At 28.5% G+C, this 25242-nt stretch overlaps 1 protein-coding gene across 3 annotated transcripts in view; it reads right to left on the bottom strand.

Moving 5' to 3' along the window:
- Positions 1-442: 442 nt before the first annotated feature.
- LOC107443582 (uncharacterized) overlaps positions 443-25242 on the bottom strand; it is a 37997-nt gene continuing 13197 nt past the window's right edge. For all 3 annotated transcript variants that reach the window (XM_021144841.4, XM_043043344.3, XM_087151965.1), the window contains 5 exons: positions 21666-21740; positions 19246-19421; positions 11874-12313; positions 1815-1937; positions 443-1101 (listed from right to left, as the gene is read on the bottom strand). In XM_021144841.4, coding sequence (XP_021000500.3) covers positions 873-1101; positions 1815-1937; positions 11874-12313; positions 19246-19421; positions 21666-21740 — 1043 coding nt within the window. In that variant the 3' untranslated portion in view covers positions 443-872. The remainder of the gene's footprint in view (positions 1102-1814; positions 1938-11873; positions 12314-19245; positions 19422-21665; positions 21741-25242) is intronic.

Raw genomic sequence — 25242 nt, 5'->3', positions numbered from 1 at the left:
TATTCTATACCCATTTCTACTAGTCACATAACGCCAACATGAATAAAAAAAAGTTTGAAAATTTTATAGTACAACAAAAATTACACGTAATTTATAGAATAAAAAATAAAGTATCCTTCCACCAAAGGAAATTTTAGAAATTTTGAATTATCAAAAATAGAATATCACATATCAGTAAAAAGTACATTATACAAGTTTCAAGGCTGGAAATATTTTCAACTTTATCAATGATTAAAAGTAATTTATCATCATTTTTATAATTTTTAATGGTTCTTAGTTTTCTAATTAAAAAATACAACAAATATATAAGCATGCATGTCAAGAATTTAACATGTTCTTTTGTTCACTTTAAATTAATTAAAAACATTTTGTTTATGATACAAAGAATACTGAAATTAAAATAACAAATGAAGATTCAGCTGATTACAGAAACAAAATAGAGTTTATTTTTATAATTTACTTTCTACTATGCTCATTTTATTATTTAGCAGTAATATTTGTTACCTAAATTCTTCAGCAAATAATAAAAGAGGTAGGAAATTTATTTTCAGAATTTTTTTTAGAGATTTTTACATTTTCTAAAATATACAAAATGAACAAGAATTTTGGATAAAATCAGGAAAAACAGTCAAAATTCAGTTCAGTTGGAAACTGCATTGTTAAGATATTATTAGAGGGATATATTAAACAAAAATATTACTTAACGTAGAATAAAAAGCTGTTTCGCCATTTTAACACTTTTTTCATTTGGTACTTAAAACTTATGTCCCCTCTGTTTCTTTAGTTATACAACAACAACACAAACTATAAATTATTACAACAAACTAGAACTCTCCAAAATAGTTACAACAAACTAGAAATCTCCACTAATACTATTCTTGAGCCCGTAGGACATAAGGTCTTCGTGTATTATGTTTTGCTTGACTCCAAACTACTTGTAAATGATTCTTACATTTCAATTTTTCAAATTTGCCAGAAAAGTCAGAAAATACATCAGTTTTAGATAAAGCAATTTGACGTAGTTCAGGCATTTTTTCCAATGCTTTCAATAATGCTGTCACATCTTCTACACTGATTTGCATTTCTTTCATGTTCAACGATCTAAAACGTAAAACAATTGTCACTGAGGTGCTGAATTATATATCTAAGCTTTAATATAACTTTCATAAATTAATTTTAATGCAGTTAACTTGGATAATTTCATGTCAGTGGGACCAGAGGAAATATCCCAAATATCCAAATTATAACAGCCTTTTAAACAGGAGAGATAAATAAAAGATCAAAAATTCATACTTTATCTAATATTTATTTAAATATTGTAAACATATATATTTAAAAATAAATATTGTTATTAGCCTAATTACTTATCAATAACAGATATTTTTGAAAACAGATATACTTGAAGAAACATTTTATTATTATTTTTCAAATAAGTTAATAGTGTGTAAGATGCAGTACTAGCATTAGAGCTGAACAGCGAGCTATTGGTAATGACCTCGGGAAAAAGCTTGAGGATGATCCGAAAACATGCCATTCTAATTTTAATACTTTTCAGAGGAGCTAGCTCTCATGATGCAGACTATCATTTCATGCAGACCTTCAAACTTATTGTTTTCTTGTGTCTCATATACTTTATTGAAATTCTGAATTTTGGTATTAACTTTTGTAATCAGTAAAATAGGTTAACACATCTACAGTTTAGTAGGAATATATTATTGTTTAAACAAATTGCTTAAATAAACTGAATTCAATCGGCCAAACATTTAATGTTTTTAAACTTTTTTTATACTCTGTATATATTTTAAAATACTTACTTTAATTTAAATAAATGTTCAAATTTGGAAAAAAGAGGTTTTAGTTGGACATCAGGGCTTAAACATTTCTCAATGACTAGAACAACTAGAGATGAACCAATTTTTTCTATTAACTCAGCCAATCTAAAAATAATTAGGAAAAATTTGAAAAATATATAATTGACAATGTATTGAATGAATCATTAGAATCTCATAAATGCATAAAATATTTTAAATAAGTTGCTTCATAAAAAACATTTTAACATTTAACTAACTGTATAAATTTGTAATAAGTCAACTGATAGGTTTTTTACAAAAAAAAAAAAAAATGAATTTAAAAAGAAACGATAAAAATAAAAAATTTACATTAAGGCATGTGAGAAAACAGTAATATATTTTTAAACAAAAGTACATTTATAATTAGTTATTCTTTCAGAATGCAACCTACTTCATTTGCAATAAACATGAATTTTTTTTAAACTCCTTCCACAGCTATCTAGTACACTTATCTCAAATTTTTTAAAGAAAAAAAGTGCGCATAATATTAATAGAAGCTCTTCTTATTCTACAGTGATTGTACAAACTTCAATTAACCTTTCCTACTATTTAAACCAATCATATGACTTAGTTAAAAAGTACTTTCGGATCTATCAAAATATTCTTTCAGTTCCGTAAAAATTGGTATAAGTTAAGAAGCACAATTATTCGTGCTCTTAAAATTTCTCTAAGCTGTTTCGATTGTAAATTACAATAATAAAAAAGGGCTTATTAGAAACAGAAAGCACTTTTGAACAAACCCTAAGTTATGGTTAGGAATTTTTGACACACAATTTTTTAAATTACAAGGAATTTGAAATATACATACTTCAGAATAGTTTCAGGTTATAAATAATCTTCTAATCAAGTATTTTTAAATGTATGCAGCTTTTAAAAACATATATTATTAGTATTAAATCATGTAATAATTTTCTAAAGTGAAATTAAGGCCAGACTTACAGCAGAGAAATAACCATTTTTTTCACTTCAGAAAATATTGAGATTAACTTTGATGTTTTGTACAGTCCGCAAAAAAAAAAAAAGATATCACCCTGAATAACTTTCGTTCCAATGATCAGATTTTCATGAACTAAGTGTCAATCTTAATGGTTTCAGGGGTCGACCTCAAATATGCTAATTAATCAGTGCTAACTATTAATTAAGTTACGAAATCAGACACAAAAACGTACTTTCTCTGAATAAACATATATTTTTTTTTTACATATTTGGAATCCAGTTACTTGAATTAGGGGGGTAGACAAAATTTTGAAAAAATTGGGTCACAATTAAGGTTTATATATTTGGCGATAGTCCAGGAAACCGCCAAAAAAAGTCGCCAGTGCAAATGAATATTTTAAGGTAACCCATTGACTAATTCAAAAGAAGACTTAATTTCACTAGGTTGGTAAGCAACCAAGCTCTGACTGTAAAAAAAACTTAAATAATGCTCTGTGATTGCTCAGAGAGGTTTATTTAATAGTTAATAGAAAATACCTCAAAGTTTCTAGGCAATGGACAATTTTTAAGATAATTTCTGTCCAAAAAGCAAATTTTTCATTTTTATTTTAATCTCCTTTGAAAATAAAATTTGAATCAATTTATGATTTTATTACGATAATTATTTATGATTTCCTAAGTTTTTAGAATTTAAATGCATGAACTTTTTATCTGATATTTAGATTATGTTGTTTTTGCTATACTTATTCAAGGATTTCATACTGAAATAAAATTAATATAACTTATTATGGCTATATACAAAATTTTAGGGATAATCATTTTTACAGCTTTAATCGAGTGCTCTAGGCAAGAAAGTTTGCAGAAAAAAAAGTGCTTGAAAAATAAAATGTATATTGTATAAGTAATTCACAAGGTTTTCTATAATTTACGATATTTCTCTTTTCTATAACTCAAGCAATTGCTGAATGTTTAGTGGTATTTAAAAAACATTGAAATATGTTATGTTTAAGAATAAGATATTGAAACAATATGTTGCATATTGTATGACTCATTGTTTAAAAAATCGCCTCATTCTGCTAGATATTTAGGTTACAAGGCTTTCTTTGGATAAAGATAATTAGCAAATACCATCCTCATCTTTCGATACATTCTGAAACTGACATTCACAAATTCACCATAAAATGTGGCACAGCATATTCTTTAAATATGATTACAGCTACATTTACCACCCCTGCTACTATAATTATTTTTGTTTTCTTATATATGTTACCGGCAAAGTATGAAACGCCGGTATTGAATAGAACGCCTAGGCATTCTATACAATGCCGGATGTTTTTAGGCAAAGTATGAAATATGAGAAGCATTACATACTTTGCCTAGGCATTCTATATAATACGGGATGCTATTTAGGCAAAGTATGAAATAAACGTCCCAATGAGGTTATTATGTAAATGAATTAGGTAAATGATGTGCATGTTACTGTGAATGACCGAAATCAGTGGTTGTTGACTTTCAACGGTGAATGTTGACAATCACATAGTCGCTTTGGTGAATGTCCGAAATATTTATTACATCCGATTTTATATTAATTTATTCGTGGATATAATTACATTTATTCTATATTTAAATACTTACTGACGATAAATTAGAAGAAACATTAGTGTTTGGAGTATCAGGTTAATATATACCGGGCAATGGCACTGAACCTTAAAAAAACATCAGTGTCTGGTATACCGGGCAAATGTATACCGGGTACTGGCACTTAACTAGACCCAGCATGACTAGACCTTTGGTAAATGTCCGTAATATATACTAGGTCTAGTTAAGTGCCACTGCCTGGTATACATTTGCTCGGTATATCCTACACTGATGTTTTTTAAACGTCAATTTCCCTGCCTGGAATACATTTGCCCGGTATACCCTACAATGATGTTTTTTTAAGGTCAAGTGTCACTGCTTGGTATACTCTACACTGAAGTTTTTTTAAGGTCAAGTGTCACTGCTTGGTATACCCTACACTGAAGTTTTTTTAAGGTCAAGTGCAATTGCCCGGTATACCCTACACTGATGTTTTTCCTAATCTATCGTCAGTAAGTATTAAAATATTGAATAAATGTAATAATATCCGCGAATAAATGAATATCAAATCGGATGTAAAAAATATTTCGGACAATCACCAAAGCGACTATGTGATTGTTGACATTCACCGGTGAAAGTCGACATTCTCCAGATTTCGGTCATTCACAGTAACATGCATTTCTCAAAAATAAAAATGCCATTCCGAAAAAAAGACTGAGAGTGCTATTAAAAACATTTATTCAAAATGTGCAAAGAAAAAAAAAGTTGTGCAAAACATAATTTATGCCTTTCTTATTAAGGGAAAAAATAAGAAAATAACCTAATTGCCACTTTTGAATGACATTTTGACCAATCGGAGATGCATTTTATGCTTTGCCGGTTTCTCATTTGGCACTCTATAGAATGCCTAGGAAATGTGTGAAATATATACTGAAGAGTCATTACATTATGAGCACCTTGCTAATAACACATAGGACCACCTTTAGCCCTTAAAACTGCTTGCACCCACCATGGCATTGATTCCACAAGGTGTTGATAGGTAGTCTGAGGTATCTGGCACCAAGCACTCACCAACTGGTCCTGCAATTCCCTAACATTGCGAGAGGGTAGGGTGGCAGCATGAATTTGGTTTTCCAAGTAGGACCACAAATGCTCTATTGGATTAAGGTCAGGTGAATTTGGGGGCCAAGACATGACTTGAAAGTCACTGGAATGTTCCTCGAATCAATCCTTGACGATTCGACCCTTATGACATGGTGCATTATCCTGTTGGTAAACACCATCCCCCGCAGGAAAAACTGTTGCCATAAATGTGTGAACCTGTTCTGCAACTATATTCAGGTAGCTTACAGACGTCAGGGGTTGTTCTATGAGGATTATGGGTCCTAATGTGCCCCATTTAAACATTATTCCTGGGCGAAAAACCATGAAAACCTGAGCGAGCCCATTGTTATAGATGAGGGATGGTCATAATGTAATGGCTCTTCGGTGTAAATAATTTCATAATTTGCTGGCTAATTTTAGGCATTATATACAATGCCTAGGCATTCTACAGAATGCCAGATTTCATACTTTGCCGGCAACATATATATCTGATACGATACTCTCTTTTTAAATTGAGCTCATAAGGTCCAAATATAACTTTTACAATATTGATGCCCTTACGTTTTTAAAGACCTCATAAATCCTGTTAAAATATGAAAATGCATATGTTTACTTTAACGAGTGTAAAAACCTTATAGAAATAATGATCAAGACCCAAATGTAAAACAGTATAATTGATGATAAAAACTCAACTGGCTTCAAAAAATATGAAAAGGGAAGTAAAAGTCAACATGTTTCGAGCGTTCAAATATAATCGCCCATTCTCAAGACATGTCAGACTTGAATAACTTGTGACTTCTATTATTGGACGCTAAAAACATGTCTATTTTTATTCAACTCTCCCTATAATTTTTAAATCAATGAACTTTTTATATTTTTGATTCAGTTTCTTGGGATAATCTATTTAGTTACACAACATATTAAATTATTTCACTCAATATTAAAATAAGTTTTACATAAGTTATAAGCATAGGTTCTTAGACTGAAAAAATAATAATTTTCTACTGTAAAAAAATCATTGCAGTACAACTTTTTTTTTTTTGCTGCAAGCCTTAAAATTTTAATTTAAGGACATAAAAAAATTCCGTTTACAATTGAAATTTTAAAAGTCGAATGTGAAAATGGAATGTCCCCTAGCACCCGGAATAAAAATTGAATAGTTACAAGGACAACTATTTCAAACAAGTTAGCGTTTCTGTCCAACTCGAAGTTGTTTGAAAAGGCATTTTTTATATATCGATTCTAAAGTTTATTCTACACATATTTTAGGGTATGCCTTCGGAGTATTTTGATCGAGTTTATTTTTACACCCTTATTTGCTTAATATTATTATTAAATAATTTGCTTAAAACAAATTATTCAAGCTACATGATTTAGTGCATTTATAGTACAATAGTTAACAGGGCTTCCATCGCATATCTTTAACCTAGGTACCAATATCATTAAATAAATGGAATAAGCTTAGATAAATAATAAAATAATATTTTCCTCGTTTTTATTTTCAAGGAAATATGTTTCGATCAAACAGATTTCATTCTGGGTAAGAAATTATTGAATAGGTCCCTTGGAGCAAAATCATTCTTATCCTCTTTTGACGAAATATAGGAAAATTTGTTTTCACAGTTTCTGTAAAACGTATGCTAACCTTCTTGCCACGTTTTTTTCTTTTCTTTTTTAATCAAATTAAGTTCGGAAATTTCGTATTTTTTATTGCATTTTTTTTAAAAAAATCAGATGATTCTAAAATTGGCACGGCTTCGGCATCTTCATGCACATTTCAATTTTTGGTATTTCCTCCTTAACAAAATAAGGCATTTTTCCTGATAACAAATTATACTACAATAATATCTTGGGAATCGTGCTAAAGTAAAAAATTAAAAAAAGTAGTTTAGTATATTATCCGGAAAAAAATCAACATGGAATCATAAAGAAAGAGTAAAAGATATAATGAAATAATAAGTGAATCACATGTGGTCAGATAATTAAAAATTTAATTTCACAACTAAGATGTTAGGACGACATTTAAGATGCTGAGATATTTTAAGACGCTTAAAAATTTTGGCTATATATTCAACAGCTTTTTATGTTCAGTATCTTTATACTCTTTGTAGTGACTTCTAAAACATCAACACTATTTTAGATAATCTATGTTGAAGTCACAAGAAACAAAAACAAAAAACAATCAATAATTTATACTCTTTTTTCGAAAAAAATAGTATGCTTACCTTATTTTTCGTCGCAAGGGCCGCACATTGATAAAAATGAAATTTTTAAAAAAAAGTTATAGTAAGCGCTGCAATGACGCTACACCACGGATATCAGCATCCTTATAGAAGATACCTTTAAATTGCTATTTAAAATATCTGTATAATAAAAAATATATATTTTTTTATACATTTCATGAAGTAAAGTTTTAATTTCTAAATTATAATAAAAAATTTCTTTTTTAACAAAGCAAAAAAAAAAAAAAACCTAACAAAACGATATAAAATGAAGCTATTCTTACCTGCTAAAAAATTAAGGTAAAAAGTTAAGTACCACAAATAATTGTGAATGTTGAATACAACAAAATATTTTTAAATACATCAAATAACGTAATTTCTAAATTATTTGGGGAGTGGTGCCAACTGGTTCTTACCAGTTGGCACCGCGCCAAAAATCAGAAGAGCAAATAATTAACAGCAAAAAAATATTTATATGCTCAGCAGCTGAATTAACGTAGGACTGATTACAGAAATCCGTAAAACAATGTAATACGAAAAATAAAATGAAAAATTTATTAAAAAAAGATTCTAAAATAAAAAGCATTTATTGCAGTTAACAATTTGAGGAAAACTAATAATAACGAAACAACTAATAATGACGAAATAACTAATAATAACAAGAATGAGAAATAACTAAGCGCGCCCCAAGAAAATTCTGAAGAAGGAATGAGTGAAGGGGAAATAAGTTTAACTTTCACAATGCCCTCTTCTTCAATGAAAATAACACAATGTGACTCAACTTATTAGAAAGAGAGAAGAAAATGTTTAAAAGAAGGATGTACCCCCACCTCCTCCACATGTCATTTCTACTGGAGTTGTTTAGTAGGAAAGGGGTTGGGGAAAAGAAAAGGGGATACAGTATGGGCATCCGGAAATTCAACACTTAATCTGATCTAATTTTTTTTTTTTAAAGAAATTTCTATTGATAAGACAAAAAAAAAATCAGCTATATTCTCTTTTTATTTACAATTTTATTCTGTTGAAGTAAGTAACTTTTTCTTTTAAAAATAAAAAAAAGCTTGAAAAATAATAATAAATCTGTGTCAGAGGAAACATCTGTTTCTAAAGCAGTTTAAAATAAAGTGAAAAGTAAAAACACCTGCATTTCCAATGAACAAAATAAAGAAATGCAAGTTGAAAAAAAATGATCAATCAATCTTGACAGCTGTGCTTGTGCTTTACTGGTTTGTCCCCACATTTCCCTCTTCTGTTTGACCAAAAATTGGTCACACCCAGTTGACATTAAAACTACCATGTGGACTACAAAATGAATTCTATTCCTTTTGGTTTTTTTTTATTCGATTCATTAATTTTTTATTTTGCGGCTTTTTTATTAGTTATTAATTGTTAATTTTTTTTTGTTAATAGTTAGCTTGTTTTTTTCTTGTTATTAGTTGTTTGCTTGTTTTTTTTATCGTTATTAGTTTTTAGCTTGTTTTTTGTTGTTATTCATTGTTAGTTTCTAAGCATTAGTTGTTACTTATTTTTGTAGTTCCTTGTTAGCTTTATTTTTTCTTCTTGTGAGGTGAGCGTCTTCTGTTAAAACAAAATGTTTCTAAGAGAAAAAACGAGATTTATGATCTCGCTCCGAAGAAGAAACGATTATTTCTTCTTCAGAGGATTCGGATTATTTCTTAAATTATTTCTCCTTCGAATTATTCCTTTTTGATTATGTTATATAGATTATTATTTTAATTAATAAAATTTCTTAAGATAAGCCAGTTTTAAATTCACCCAATCATAATCTACGATCGAAACTTGACTAAATTTATCGGTTTTTCTGAAATTAACAGCTTAATTGAATTATAGTAATATTTGGGCGCCATATTGGTATTTCCGAAAGAGATCCGAAGTTCGGCATTTCGTCAGTCCCGTGAGTGCCGGATTTGGGGTCCTATTACTTCATTTTCTGTTCGCTCCAATTACAATTGCCAAAGCGCTAAGTAGATTTCTAGCTTGCGATTTTTCTTTAAGCTGGGGGTGGATATAAGATGCATACCTTTTAAATTTTCTCCTTGTGCGATGTTTTTCTTCTAATTATTATTTCGTTTACTTATTTTCTTGCAGGCTGCTGCCAAAATTTTGCTAAGAATTGGCAACTGATTTGCAGCAAATCGCGATACGGGCGAATATTTCGTCGACTGCGTTATTAATTTTTTCTATAGTCTTTCCCTCAGAAAATTATTTCATCTTAAATAACTTACCTTGATAATTTTTTTTGCTACTAAAAATTATTTCGTCGGAAGCGCCGCATACAGGAAAAAAACAAAAAATTTTTCGATAGTGCCGCGGCGCTTTTGCCGAAAAATACGGCAGTAAATAATCAGCTGCTTTGTATTAAGTAATTTTAAACAGCGGAAAGTTTTTAATTTCTTAACAAGGTTTTATTAGCTAGCAGACAATAATTCTTTTAAAAAAAACTTGACTATAATTTAAAAAGGGACTTTACTTTAAAGAAAACCTAAAATAAAGTACTTAAAAAAATGTATCAGTATATTAATGATGAAATAATAAACGTAGTAGGGTAAAGAATAAGATTTTTGAAAATGTTAAAATTTAATTAAATAGTTGGTAAAATAGTTCTGCGAAACACTTCCGGACAGGTGATTAAAAAATTAATTTTAAGATTAAGACAATATATAAGATGTTGAGAAATTTGCGATGATGTGAGAAATGCTTAAAAATGTTGACTACGTATTTTTATTAATATTTATAAAAAATATATTCAAGAAATTGATAAATATTTTATTCCAAATCAATTCATATGTATGTATATTTTTGAAATTGTATCAGTTATTGAGAAAAAAAAATAATCACATTAAAAAAGCAAAATCTGGTGCGTAATCATATTCTATCACAAGCATGCTTTTATAAAACTCGACATTTGTTGAATAAAATGTTTTTCATTCAATAAAATGTTTTATTCAAATTTCTTTACTAAATTGCAAATAGAATTTTAGACGACTAAAAAAGAAACATCGTATTTTATAGCTTTAAAAAAATTAAAATAAAAAGATTAGCAAACGCTTATTAGCAAAAAGAATATTAATGAAATTTTACGCCATGCAAGCTAAGTCAAGTTCCTTGAAAGTTTATCACATTTTAATATTAATCACCCCATTAAATAATTTCTTCATTGTCGCCAAATTATTTTTTTAAAAATAATTTATTTTAATTTTTCTCATCTTCTAATAAATAAAAACAGTAGAAACTTTAGATTTTTCATTTGAAAAATATGTAGATTAAAATGGTATAAACAAATCCATACCTTATAATTCAACATTTTTTCATCCTCAATTTAATTAAATAATAAAAAATAATAAATAATTATTAAAAATTATTTTTTTCATGAAATTATCTTTGGGTAAATGAGTTTTATGAGTGGATGAAATTTTTTTTTTTTGAATTGCTTCATTAGCTTTTAAAATATGACTGAAAACGCAAAAAGCGAAATTAACATTAAGGGGTCCAAACTTTGAATCGCTCTCCTGAACAAACTATGGGGACCACATTTCCCAGATTGCGGCTACCCTCTATATTTTGAAGATAAGGAATCCAAATATGAAAAAAAAATTTATGTTTATTCAGAGAAAGTATGTTTTCGTGGCTGATTTCGCAACTTAATTAATAGTTAGCACTAATTAATTAGCATATTTGAGGTCACCCCCCGGAACCATTAAGATTGACACTTAGTTCGTGAAAATCCGATCATTAGAACGAAAGTTATTTAGGGTGATATCTTCTTTTTTTTGCGGACTGTACATTAAGGTTAAAAGTCTAAAAAACAGTTTCAAAACCAGTTATAATCTACAAAAGTAATTAGCTTTTAATATTTATTATGTAACTCAGCTAATGTTTAAGTATTATTTGTAGATTTTGTAACTGAATCAATTGATTTCAAGAGAGCATAAAAAGCATCTATAAATGGCAATTCTGTGATTTTTAAATAATTATTAATCACATAAATTTACACTCAAATACGTATGTACATGCTCCTCAAAATTATAAGATCAAAGATTTAATAGCTTTAAAAATTTTCAAAGTTTGATACAGATTTAAATATAGTTATAAAAATATAATAAATTGAGTTATTAATGCACATTAATAACTTAATTTAAAATAAATCTTGAAAGAATCATACCTTGTCACATCACAATAATTGTGTCCCAGATTTAAATACTTTAAAGAACTGGCAAAGGAAAATTCTTTCAGTACAAGGAAATCATCATTTTTCAGTTTGCAGCTTGAAACATCTAGATATTCTAGTTTCCCACGATGTACAACACAACAATTAATCAGACAGTTATTACTTTTCGTGCAAGTATATATTTGGTCACAATTATGCTTTAAAAGCTTTCGTAATAAGTTACTCAAGCAACATGCTCTCAAGCTTAATTGCTTGAGATGAATAAAACTATTTAAGGCACAAGCTAGAATAGTCGAATAATTAGAATCTAAGGCTATCCCATTTTGAAAATATGCTAAATTTAGTGTCTGTAGATTACGAAATAGCTGCAATTCTGGGATAAATCTTGCTATATCAATGAGCTTACTTAATTCAAGAGAAAAATGAAGAAGTTCCTGTAAAATAAATAAATAAATTAACCTTCCTTTACTGGAATATATATATATATATATATATATATATATATATATATATACATACATACAATATATATATACATACATATACATACATACAATATATATATACATACATACATATACATACATACATACAATATATATATACATACATACATATACATACATACATACAATATATATATACATACATACAATATATATTTATATCTGTATATATATATATGTAAAATGTAGAGAAAACAAGGGAAAAATAAAATAACAAGAAACCGGAAGGAAAAAGAAAAATCCGAAAAAAAAGGGACAAAAATTTTAAAAAATCCAGAAAAAAAATATATAATTTTTTCATCAGCTCACACGATTATATCCACAAAAAAGAGTGCTTTCTAATATAGTATCAATATAGCCAAATCAAAATATATCAATTCAATAGTGTGAGGAGCACTCAAAAAATTTTATGACAAATAAAGTAGAACACAATAAGTAAAAATATCACGAAAAAACAGAAAATAAAATATAAAGAAGAAAAAAAACAGAATAAAACATGAAAAGAAATCAAAAAAGCGAGTAGCGAATTCAAATGAACTTACATGAACGGGAAATTTTTCAAAAATGATTTAAAATATTTTCGTAACAAGATTGCAAAAAATGAAAACAAAAGCGCAAATTGAGATAAAAGCAAAACTAGATAATTTTTGTATTAAAGTGCGTTCTTACTGCATTACTGAAGTGTGTTTGATTTGTTAGTAACCAAGGATGGGCCCGAAATGGATGCGCGCATGGTAATATTATACTGGATAATTTAAATAAGTTGAAAATAATTATAGAAAATAAATATTTGTTTAAGAAAAAAATAGAAAAGAGAAAAAAAGCATGAATTGCCAGTTTTGCACATAATTTTAGCCACGGATTTGTCCAAATTGGATTTACACATGGAAAAATTACATAAATTAACAAAAAAAATTTTTTGTAAATAATTTTTTAGTAAATAATTTTTTAGTAAATAATTTTTTTAGCAAATAATTTTTTTGTAAATAATTTTCTAAGTAAATAATTTTTTTAGTAAATAATTTTTTTTTTCAGTTAATAATTTTAGCCACAGATTTACCCAAAATGGATTCGCACATGGAAAAATTATATAAATTAACAAAGAAATTTTTTAGTAAATAAATTTAGCCATGGATTAGCACATGGAAAAATTATATAAATTAACAAAGAAAATCTTTTAGTAAATAATTTTAGCCACCGATTTGCCCGAAATAGAATATATATACAGTGGAACCCGCTTAACAAGTTCCCTTTTAAGAAGTTTTCCCGCGTAAGAAGTTATTTTTTAAAAAAACCAATTACCATAATGTTAAATTTACTTTTATAAGAAGTTTTTTTCCCGTTTAAGAAGTTTCCACTCCTAATTTCAATTTTTTAAAATTTTATTTAAAATTTCTTATTTAGTTTTAACTTGCCCTTACAAACACATGTATGGGTACTGACCACTGACCTTCATCACTCCTTTGTTACAAAGAAAGGTGACTTATCAGGAACAGGTGTGAGCAAAGGAATGTGAACCTTTAGATGAACTATGAAACTGATAAGAATGTAGGGAATAGCTTTGTCATTGTGTCCACCTTAAATGAATAGCCTGGTGACTCACGAACTTCACTGCTGTCCACACCCATTCAATAACTGAAGAGAAAGATACATCTAAACATTTAGCAGCATTTCGTTGAAAATTTTCTTAGTGTAGGCGCTTATGTTATCTTAAAAATCATCGTAAAAAGTTTGATTTTTGTGGAAAATGTCCTGTAAAGGCATTAAGCGTAAAGCTCTATCTATTGATGACAAAGTAAAAATTTTAAAAGCTGTTGACAGCTATCCTCAATTAACAAGAGTTCAAATAGCAAAAAATTTAGATCTTCCTGTTACTACGTTAAATGGCATTATTGCTAAGAAAGACATCATCTTAAACTCTTCTTGTTCCGGTGCATCCCAGAAAGTAAAAAAAGTGAAGAAAGGAAAATACGAAAATATTGAAGAGAAACTGATGATATGGTTTAAACAAGCAAGATCCGCCAACATACCTGTCAACGGAACTCTTCTTAGAGGAAAAGCATTAGAGATTGCGGAGAAATTGAATGTTGATTTTACGCCTTCCAATGGATGGATTGATCGGATGAAAAAAAGAGCTGGTCTAGTTTATAAAACAATTAAAGGAGATTGTAACAGCGTTGATTTACAAGAAGCTGAAGAATGGAAAGCTAAATTACCTGAAATTATTTCAGGGTATCAACCAAAGAACATTTTTAACATGGATGAATGTGGACTGTTTTTCAATCTTTTACCAGATAAAACTTTTGCCTTTAAAGGTGAACCCTGTCATGGCGGAAAAAACAGTAAAGAACGTTTGACAATTATAGTTGGGGCCAGTATGAATGGTATAGAAAAATTACCGATTTTAGTTATCGGTAAATCGAAAAAACCAAGATGCTTTCGAAATGTTAAGTCACTGCCTTGTGATTATGACAGTAATCAAAAATCCTGGATGACAATTAAAATTTTTGAAACGTATTTGAAAAAATTAGACAGTAAGATGCGAAAAGAAAAACGAAACATCATAATCTTCGTAGACAACTGCGCTGCTCATTCCAAGGAGAATAAGTACACTAACATCAAGTTGCAGTTCTTACCACCAAATTCTACTTCTGTTCTACAACCAATGGATCAGGGAGTTATTAAGGTATTTAAGCAGCATTATAAAATGCGACTTGTGAAACGGATGCTGGAAGGACTTGAAAATACTGGAGAGCTAAAAAAAGTCAATATGTTAGAAGCGATTGAGTTAATTGTATCAGCATGGGAATTAATAACACCATCTGCCATTGCTAACTGTTTTCCGAAAGCTGGATTCTCTGACGGAAATACAACTGAAGAATATCTCTTAGAAGCTGAATATGAAATATCAGATGAAGACGAAGAAACAAACGTAAATTTTGTTAATGATTGGAAGTCATTCAAAAATAAACTTAATTTCACAGCATCGTTTGAAGAATATGTATCCGTTGACGACGAAATTTTACCTTGTGATATGCTGACATTAGAGGATATTTGTGATGTTACAAATGATACAGAAGAATTCAGTGAAACTGAAGAAGATATTGCTAAACCACCTAGCTTTTCTGATGCCAGGAAAGGGCTGGATACTTTTAGGAAATTTATTTACACTGTTGAAAATGTACTCCCGGAAATGTTTAAATTTTTACAGCAGTTGGACAATTTTCACTTAAAGGTAGGTGAGAAAAGACAAAAACAAACCACTTTACACGATTTTTTCTCACAGAAATCTAGTCAATTATTGTAACAACGTATATTACATTGTATGAAACAAAAAATAAAGTAGGTTACTTTGTTTTTATTTATTAGCAATTTTTTTTCTAAATGAATATTAAAATTCAATATTTATTTCATTAGGCTGAGAATTTAATATAAGTTACACAATTTCAAATTTTTTAGTTTTTTATTAATGTGTTTTTAAGTTTCACCGTTTAATAAGTTTTCCCGTTTAATAAGTCGTTTCTTTCCACTCCCTTGAAAAACTTCTTAAACGGGTTCTACTGTATATATATATATATATATATATATATATATATATATATATATATATATATATATATATATATACATACATACATACATAAGTGTTACAAGCCAACAGAGATCAAATGAAATCAGTTTATAGTACAGTCCATGGATTCTAATTTGTGTCTAGCCTCCCAATATTTCTCCCAATGTGATCCAGCATTGAATACAGGGCAGCAAATCAAGGGATGGGTATTAATTTCCTCACTTATGTTGCACAATTTACAAATTTGGCTTTGGAGAATAGTTATCTGGTGTAGATGCTTTAATAGACAATCCATATTCATAATACATAGAAATTTATCGCATGCAGATTCCAGATTAGACCAGACTGAGTTTGAGCTCTGTTCTAAATGACAATAGAAGCTTCGATTATTTTCTGACCATTATGATCAAAAATTGTGTTTGATGCCAATAATAATTATATTTGTTTCCTAAATGACGGGTGTAAAATTTATTGCTAATTTAAATTTTTCCCACATTCTGACATAAACTAACAGAAAATATAACTATAGTTATAAGTTTTAAAAGAAAATATTAAAATAAAAATTTTAAAAACTAGGTACTTTTTTTCAAATATACAGAAAACAGTCATATGATATTTAATTTTTGTATAAGTAGATTAAATAATTTTATTTTGGTTTAGATTTACTAAAAGATAGAAAATAAATTTATTTTTGAAGATGACTTAAAATAGAAAATAATTTAATTTTTGTCAAACCTATAACAACAATTGTAACAACACTTACATAATAAACTATGATCATCAGAAATTTTGTTAATGACTTTGATGCATCTTATCCTTTAACTTTAGATCTGACAAAAAAAAAAAATTATTTTCTCTCTTTTTCTTCCTCATCTTAATTGACTTGACAGATCTATATGGGCCAAGGCCATCCTTAGAACATTTTTAAATTCTGTTCTAGTGTTACTTTCTCTTTTTTAGTCTACTTAAAAACATATAAAGTTAAGAAAGTTTATTTAGTTTTTCTTACAGTTGCAACATATAGCTTGGACATTATGCTACTCTTTAAAAAAAAAAAAAAGAGATAAAATTAATGATTTTCTTCAAGATTTACTTTTTAAGATTTTCTAGCATTATATTAGCATAAGCATAACAAAACATTATTTTAGCAAAGACATTAGCATAAACAAAAAACATTTTTGAAGTTAGGAAATCAGACACAAAAACATACTTTCTCTGTATATTAACGTAAGCATGTCTTTTTTTAAAATTTTTTTTTAAACAGATTTGAATTTTTAATCTTCAAAATATGGTTCCCATAGTTCGGGCAAAAGAGGGGTTGAAATTTTAAGCATTTTAATGTTTATTTCTCTTTTTGCTTACTTTGCAATCTCAAAGAAAGTTTTATTTATAAACTTTCATTTTTTAAAGAATTATTTGACCACTTTCCATTAAATTTGGGATTGAATGGATTAATTTACATACATGAAATTGGAGTAAATATGTTCAAAAATATCTCAAAATGTGTAAAAATATCTTAAAAATTAAAATTTATTCAATCATTGCTATATTAAATAAAAAATAATTTATTACATGCAGTTATCTTTACATAAACAAGTTTTACAGTTGCGTGTAAAAACTTTTAGATTGACTAAATTAATTCCAGAAATATGTCAAAATTCTCAAAATCCAAAATTAATATTGAGAACTATTGAGACAGAATTTTTCAGATTGTGCGTGCAACCCATATTTTGAGGCACATACATTCAAATTTTTGGGAAAAAAAGTACAGTAGAGAACCAATTATCTGGGATGCTCGGGACCATCGCAATCCCGGATATCTGAATTTCCCGGTTTTCTGGATCGACCAAAAAGTGTCGTTAATCGATGTTTATCGAACCCGAAGTACAAGGAAAAAGTGTAATGGATAAAGTAAGAGAAAAAAGAAAGGTACTCCTAACTCAAAAAAAAAAAAAATGGTAGAAATATAACATTTAAAAGAATAAAAAAATTCGCAAGTTTAGACAAGAAAATCAAGTTTAAAAAATACAAAATTCTCATATTTATTTTTTTTAAATAATTACAATTCCTAAATTAAATAATATAAACAAAACCAATGATTAAATAACGCAATATATTTCATACCTAATTATACGGGGGGAAACGATAAAATAAAAAGAAAACTTATTAATCTAAATAAAAACACTTGAAAATTATTGAACCGAAACGATAGTTAAAAAAGGCACTAGCATAAATATTAAAACCCGGAACAAGGCAAGATCAACGGAATTCAGAAAAAAAAAAAACCTAATGATAAAATTTATGAATAAAAAGAATTAATTTATTGAGTGTGAAATTTATCGCGAAAAGAAAAAAAATCAAATGTAGTGGAATCAGAAAAACAAAACTGCAATCTGCTTCATAAAATAATCCTATGTTTAAATTAATAAACAATTCTCCTTTTATTTTATTTTTTTTGTTGATAAAAACAAGATTTTTAATTACAGCAGATGTGATTCCACACCAAGAAAAACTTGCAATTGATACCGCACTTCCAAAGAATGAGAATTTATTCAAAAGAAAAAGATTTTATTTTTATTAGTCGATGTCAAATAAATATATTTTTCTCTTTTCTTTTTCTGTTCACTGATATGCATGCAATGCATTTCCCCCCCCCCCTCGTAAATCAAGCAGAAAACGAAATCAGCATGCCACACCCTTGAGTTTGATTGACGGCCTAAAGGAAAAAATAAAACATTCCTCCCTTCCCTGCCTTCAAGGTCATGGAGGAAATGACGTTTCTCTGGATAAACGGGGGAAATTTTTTTCCCCTTCCTTACATTTTCCTCTACTCAACTTCCAGGATGAGTCCAATTTCCGCTTTTTTCGTTCTAGTTTAAAATGGCGGAAAAAATCGAGCAAATTTTTTCCCGGTTTTCTGGTTTCCCGGTTATCTGGATACCGGATAAATGGTTCTCTACTGTATGTTTATTCAAAGAAAATATGCTGACTTTGTAACTTGAAATGCCATCTGCACCAATTAATTATATATATTTAACATTATGCCCTTGAACTATTAAGATTAAGTAAGAAAATATGATAATTAGATCAAAAGTTATTAAAGCTGCTGTATTTTTTTTTTTGCAAACTGTACATAAAGTGTAACTCGAAAACATAATATTAAAAAAGTTTATAATATGTAGTAAAAAATAAAAAGCAGCATGTGTTTTAAAAGTGTATAAAAAATGTAGAAATAACTATGACTATTTAAAATTACTAAAATGATAAAATAGAAAAAAAGCCCCCATACTTCTTTATCCATTGCATGGAAAAGTTCCAGAAATGGTTCTTCATTACTTAAACTAAATATATGCAGACCGATCACCTCTATATTAATATTTTTATTCTTTAACAAAACTCTTTTGATGTCACAAAGGATCTTTCTGTCTCCCTCGAAAACGGAAATGAAACGTGCCTTCAAAGTATCTATAAAAACATTTAATTATAATAATATAATAAATAGAAAGTCTATGAATAGAAAGTCTATGTAGCAAGGCATAAATAGAAAGTCTATGTAGAAAGAGAAAGTATGCAAAAACTTAAAATCTTACAATCAGTTTTTAAATTAAAAGGCTGCAAACATTAAGGGAGAGAATATGTGTGAATTAAAAGAAAACAAAAATTGATTTTTTTTTAAAAGATGAAATCAATAGTTCAACTATCCAAGAATATAAATCCTAAACATTATATTGTTATTTCACAGGTCAACAAAGATACTGCCAATTAAACAAAAGAGCATGTCCAACGAGCAAAACAGAAGTGCACAATCAATTAACACATCAGTTTAAAGAAGTTTAAACTGGATTTGATTAAAGCAAAATGTTTTATGTCAATTTTCCATTTTTTTTTACGTAACTTAACATTTTATATTTCAAATCACTTATGTTTTTTTTCATTCACATCTGGCAAGTCTTGAGACTGAGCACTTATTTTTGAGGGCTTAAAACATGCTGATTTTTAATTCGATTTGCACATTTTTGAAGCCAATAAGTTTTTTAATTAAGTAACACCTAAAAATGTTTTTAGCACATAGTTCTTATCAAAGCGCATAGTTTACCTTTACGTCAATTTATATTTTGATAAAAAATCATTAATAATATCTAACGTATATTTTACAAAGGCCTTAAAATATGCAACCCACCATAGATACCAATGATAGGGTATAATATTATTTCTTTCAGTATATCTTTACAATGTCTTAAAGTATATCTCTGGAATAGGGCAACAGGGGAAAAAAATCAATCAACAAAAGCAGTACAAATTTAGAATTGCAAACAACATATGATAATGAAAATTCAACTATTTTCCTAGACTAACAAAATCTACAAGTCTACAGAACTATAAATCATAAAAATTTGGTAAACTGGAACAAGTTAAGTTGAATTTTAGATTTTTTTGCGATTCCGGAAAGCAGGATATTAGGATTTTGATACATTTACATAATTGTTATAGCGCAGATGTATCAAAAAACTTAAAAATAAAAAAAAAGCAGTTAATCATTGAATGCCTGTGCTTCTCTTGCAAGTTCTATTGTTGTGAGGGTTATTGTATATAATACCCATTATTATGTTCATAAAATATTCATTTTCATTCATTACTTTCAATTTATAAATAAACAAATACAATATAAATGACTTAAGACACATAAAGATAAACTATAATAAGAAATTATTTTGCTTGAATAAATTTTATAACAATAGGTAAAATCAGTGTTGGAGTTTTAGCCAGAACAGTGGCAAAAACCTGGTAAAAACCAGCAAAAACTGGTAAAAACAGGCAAAAACCAAATTATCTAAATTGCTGATTAAATATTATTACGAAATACTTGAAATAAATTTAAATCAATCATAAGGAATAATAATTTTGATACATTACATGAAAAAATTATTTTTAATATATTAATAATTAATATAAGGGTAATAATTTTTAAAAGATTGAAAGTTTTTGTCCTTTTTTCATTTTAGAGTCCTTAAATAAATGTTTTTTTAGAAATTTTATTTTTTTTTCCACTTCTTCATAATAACTTTTGGTATGTATTATTTTACATTATATCACTCTTACACTATATTTAAAGAGAGACATAAGATAGCTAAGATGAATGTTTTATTAGACAGATTTGGATAATCACCTCATTGCTCAATATTACTTCAAAATGGAAACAAAACCACACAATTTAAATTACTGTGAAATTTCCAGAGAATTTTGGGAATTAATGTCTCATTTACACTCATGCCCTTCTAGTAGTACTGCCATTGAAAGAGTGTTTTTGAATTTTTCATTTATACATTCTAAAATTCGGAATAGGTTGACTCTAAATAATGTTTCAAAACTAGTGTTCTGTTATGCTATGTTGAGACAGCACAAATTGTATTGTGATGATGAATAAAGTATTGAATTTGCGCAAATTTAAAAAATTACTACTACTAAAATCATATATTAATACATTATGATTTAATTATGGAATAATAAATTTTTTAATTTTTTTTGTCCTCTCATCTTGGAAAATATAGGTTTTTGCCACTTTGCTTGGCAAAAATCTGCTTTTGCCAGGACGGTTTTCACCATGGTTTTTTCCCCCTGCGGCAAAATCTTGCCAACCCTGGGTAAAACAACAAAAAAAAGAAGAAAAGCAGAAAATTGAAATATATGAAATTAGAAAATATCACATACAAGTCTGATTAGGTGAACTTATCTGAAAAGAATCTTCTTGAAGTAATGATAAAAAATCACTCAACAAAACAGTGGCTGAAAAAAAGATACAATATGATAAAATATTTAAAGCATATAACAAGATGAAATATACATTTTATGCATAAGAATTTTTCATAATTTTATATGACATATAAAAAAATTAAATAATTTTGAAAGCTGCTGTGGGATGCCAAGTAGCAGCATTATGTATATAGAATTACGTCTCAAGTTTATGTAATTCTCCCACTCTCCCCACTTTATCTCTACCATGGTATTCATAAATCTTGATTTTTCGTCACATTAAGTATGAAGTTGGAATAAGAAACAAGATAATACTCAGGCTACTGCTTGAAAGCTTATACTTGTAGTTTACTCTTTTAATTAGCTATCGACACTGTAGATAACTATCCTTCATTGTCTCCAGACATCAGAGCTATTATAACTGAACATAAAATACAAACAATTTAACACTCTTTTGTGAAAATAAATCAGCTTATAAAAAAGAACAAAATAGTGTATAACAAACGGAAGCAAAAGACAAACTACAATGATTAAAGGAACTGCAATGAGCTATAAGATACCCTGTAACGTTGTCTGAATAAAAAGAGTGGTGTTGCTGTCACATAAAGTTAGAAAATGTGACGTTGATGCACTAATGTTATTTATAAGGAGAATTATGTTCACCAATGGGATGTTATATAACTACAAATGTTCAATAGGCACCTTCAAAAATAATCAAACAACTCTCAAAATCATTAGCATTTTTTTCTTAAATGAGAAGTTTAAAAAAAATTATTTTAACAATACTTGATATTTTTCGAAATTATTTCACAAATGTAAATTTCAAAAAAGGAGCCTCAAATAATTAATTAAAAGCCTACATAATAAAAAAAATTGACAGTAAATAAATCCTTAAAAAAATTAGAAAATATTATCACAATAAAGACATAAAAAATCGTTCTGCTACCTATATCGCAGAATACTTTAGGTGGAGGATTCTACTTAATCAATAACAAGTCAAATTTATTTTAAAATGTCGATAGATGGGAAAAATTAGTGTTGGAGTGGTTTTTACTCTTCTGAATACATTAAATTAACAGAATTTAGTTTCTGTCGTGTGTTGGCAATAGATACACTATTTTCAGATAACGTAAGTGACGTCATCCGTACATATCATTATGGAATCTGTATATAAGACATGCATTGTTGTAAGCATGCGTCTCTTCACTATGTTGTTGTTTCCGGTGATGATGTACCATATTTTGTTAAGCTGTGTTTACAGTTAATATTTTCAGTTGTATGCTGTGTCGAGATGGTACTGTATGTAATAAAAAGAAATTTTTAAATCTTCAAGTTTCTTCATAGGAGTTAACACTTTCACTCACTACTGTGCTTGCTCTGCTAATGCAACAACAATTAGTGTACTCAAACAGGTTATTTTATAAATATTCATTTTAGGAACATCAAGTTTAACACTGATAGAATTTTCACTATTTCCTTATAGAAAAAAAAAATTATTAAAAAATTTAAGATAGCCTAGATCAGTCCACTAAATAATTAGATAAAAAATTAACACTTGCAATTATAGAGTACTTTGAACCTGAATTTTTTGCATTGTTTAACAAAAATTGAAAAATTAAAAACGGTAGACTAAATTTGATTATGTAGCTGATTTTTTTTTGGTAAAGAATGAAATCTAGTAAAGGAATAGCTTGGACATGGGTACAAGGGTACAAATCTTTACTTCAGTTTTAATACATGTAACATTAGAGCAAAGATATTAAATGACAACTTTAAATATCAAAATATCTTTAAATATTTCAGGGTAACCGTTGTGACATTAAAATGATACTACTATCGAAGGATATATAAATAAGAAGAAATCCAGCTTTTCGGACACGTTACCAATGCAAGGAACTGCTTAGTACACAATGTTATGCGAGAAAAACAACTTGCAGGGTGAGCAACATACTCAAATTTAACAGAGCAACAAATGTACTAAGGTTCAGTGCAAACGCATAAGAAGTATAATGATTGTCAAAAGAACTGGTTGTTAGTTGAGTATGCTGCCTTCCACCATTTAATTTTTTTTATACTATCCCAAAATGTGCTACAGATATAATTAACAAAGGTGGGATAGAAAAAAATTTAAAAAAAAAAAATTCATAGTACAGTACTGTTAATAAATAGTGCATAAGTGCAGTAACAGAACATTCCTTCTAAGAGAGGTGAGTGCGGACCCATTCAATTTCAAGAAAATTCTCTGCTGCTATGCTCCGAAATGTTGCTTTTTCCTTTATACACACACATGCGCAGTAGTAACCTTTGAGGTAAAGTTTAAGTCATGTCTATGGAAGCTAGCTCCCAATGTGTTTTCTTTGTTACTGAGTTACCCCTTTGTTAAATTAGAATTAAGTGTTATAATATACAGCACCACATGTGTCTCAGCAGTACCATTACAATGCCAGTATCGAAAAGAAAAAGAAAGAAAGATTATTTCCATTCAAAATAAATTTTAAGTGTTTTGTTACATTACTTCATAAAGGAAAAAAAATGTACCATTATTTTTGAGATAAAATTCATTCCCCCTGCCCCCCTGTAAATAAACTAAATTCACCAACCTTAATCCTTTCACGCCTAACGGGACACGTACGACCCAAACAAATTTCAAAAAAATCTTTTGGTACAGAAACGCTTCTCTGTCTAATGGGAGACTTTCCAACCAGTCCTGCCAATATTTTTAAAGGCATTTTCATTCACAGAGCATAGATGGCACTACCGTACATAATGCAATTCCAGCGTTTTTGAAGCATTGTAGCAGCTCATTCCATACTGTACAAACCTAAATAGTTTAGTTTTGGAAAATACCGCCTACTTTCGATTGATCTATAAATCTAAAGCCAGAGAAGTTACTCACGAAGCGGATTACCTCTAATAAACTGGTAAGTGGCAAAGTTTTACTTCAGTTTTCATTATCGGGTCATATGTGTCCCTCTCGCCTGGATAGTGGGAACACATGTCCCAACAGTCCTATGTGATCATTGGTCTTCTTTACAAAATTACTCATTGAAGACTACTGGGACACATGTGTCCCAGTTGTCAGGACTGATGGGATATATATGGCCTGGTCCTAAATCAGTGTTTAAAATCTTTCTAAAAATATAACATTATAGTTTTAGCATTCTAGTGTATCCTACTCATAGTTTATGCTACCAAAATTGCTCTGCAGAAGAAAAAAAAGCTCGTCGCAAAACGTTTAAAGACTCTATTGTTGATATTAATAGTTCTATAGTAAGGTTGGGGTATAGCTGGGGTATTTATCAAATTTTATGTCAATATGGTCTTGCATGTATTAGACAAACTAAACATACCTTTAAACATCGACTTAAAGAACACGAAAGATAAATCCAAAATAAGGACATTTCCCGATCTTCTACTAAAGTCATTCAACATAGCACTTTACCTTCCTAACTCGAGTTTTGGGAGTCATTATAAATTTCGAAAAATTTAATAGTTTAATTAATGATCTATAAAGCATCCCATCATTTCCAAATAT

This window comes from Parasteatoda tepidariorum, chromosome 9 (genome assembly GCF_982258835.1).
Source record: "Parasteatoda tepidariorum strain Cologne lab strain chromosome 9, Ptep-v5.0, whole genome shotgun sequence".
Taxonomy (NCBI): Eukaryota; Metazoa; Arthropoda; class Arachnida; order Araneae; family Theridiidae; genus Parasteatoda; species Parasteatoda tepidariorum.
Note: the sequence above shows the minus strand (reverse complement) of the source record. Positions and strands in the feature narration are given on the sequence as shown.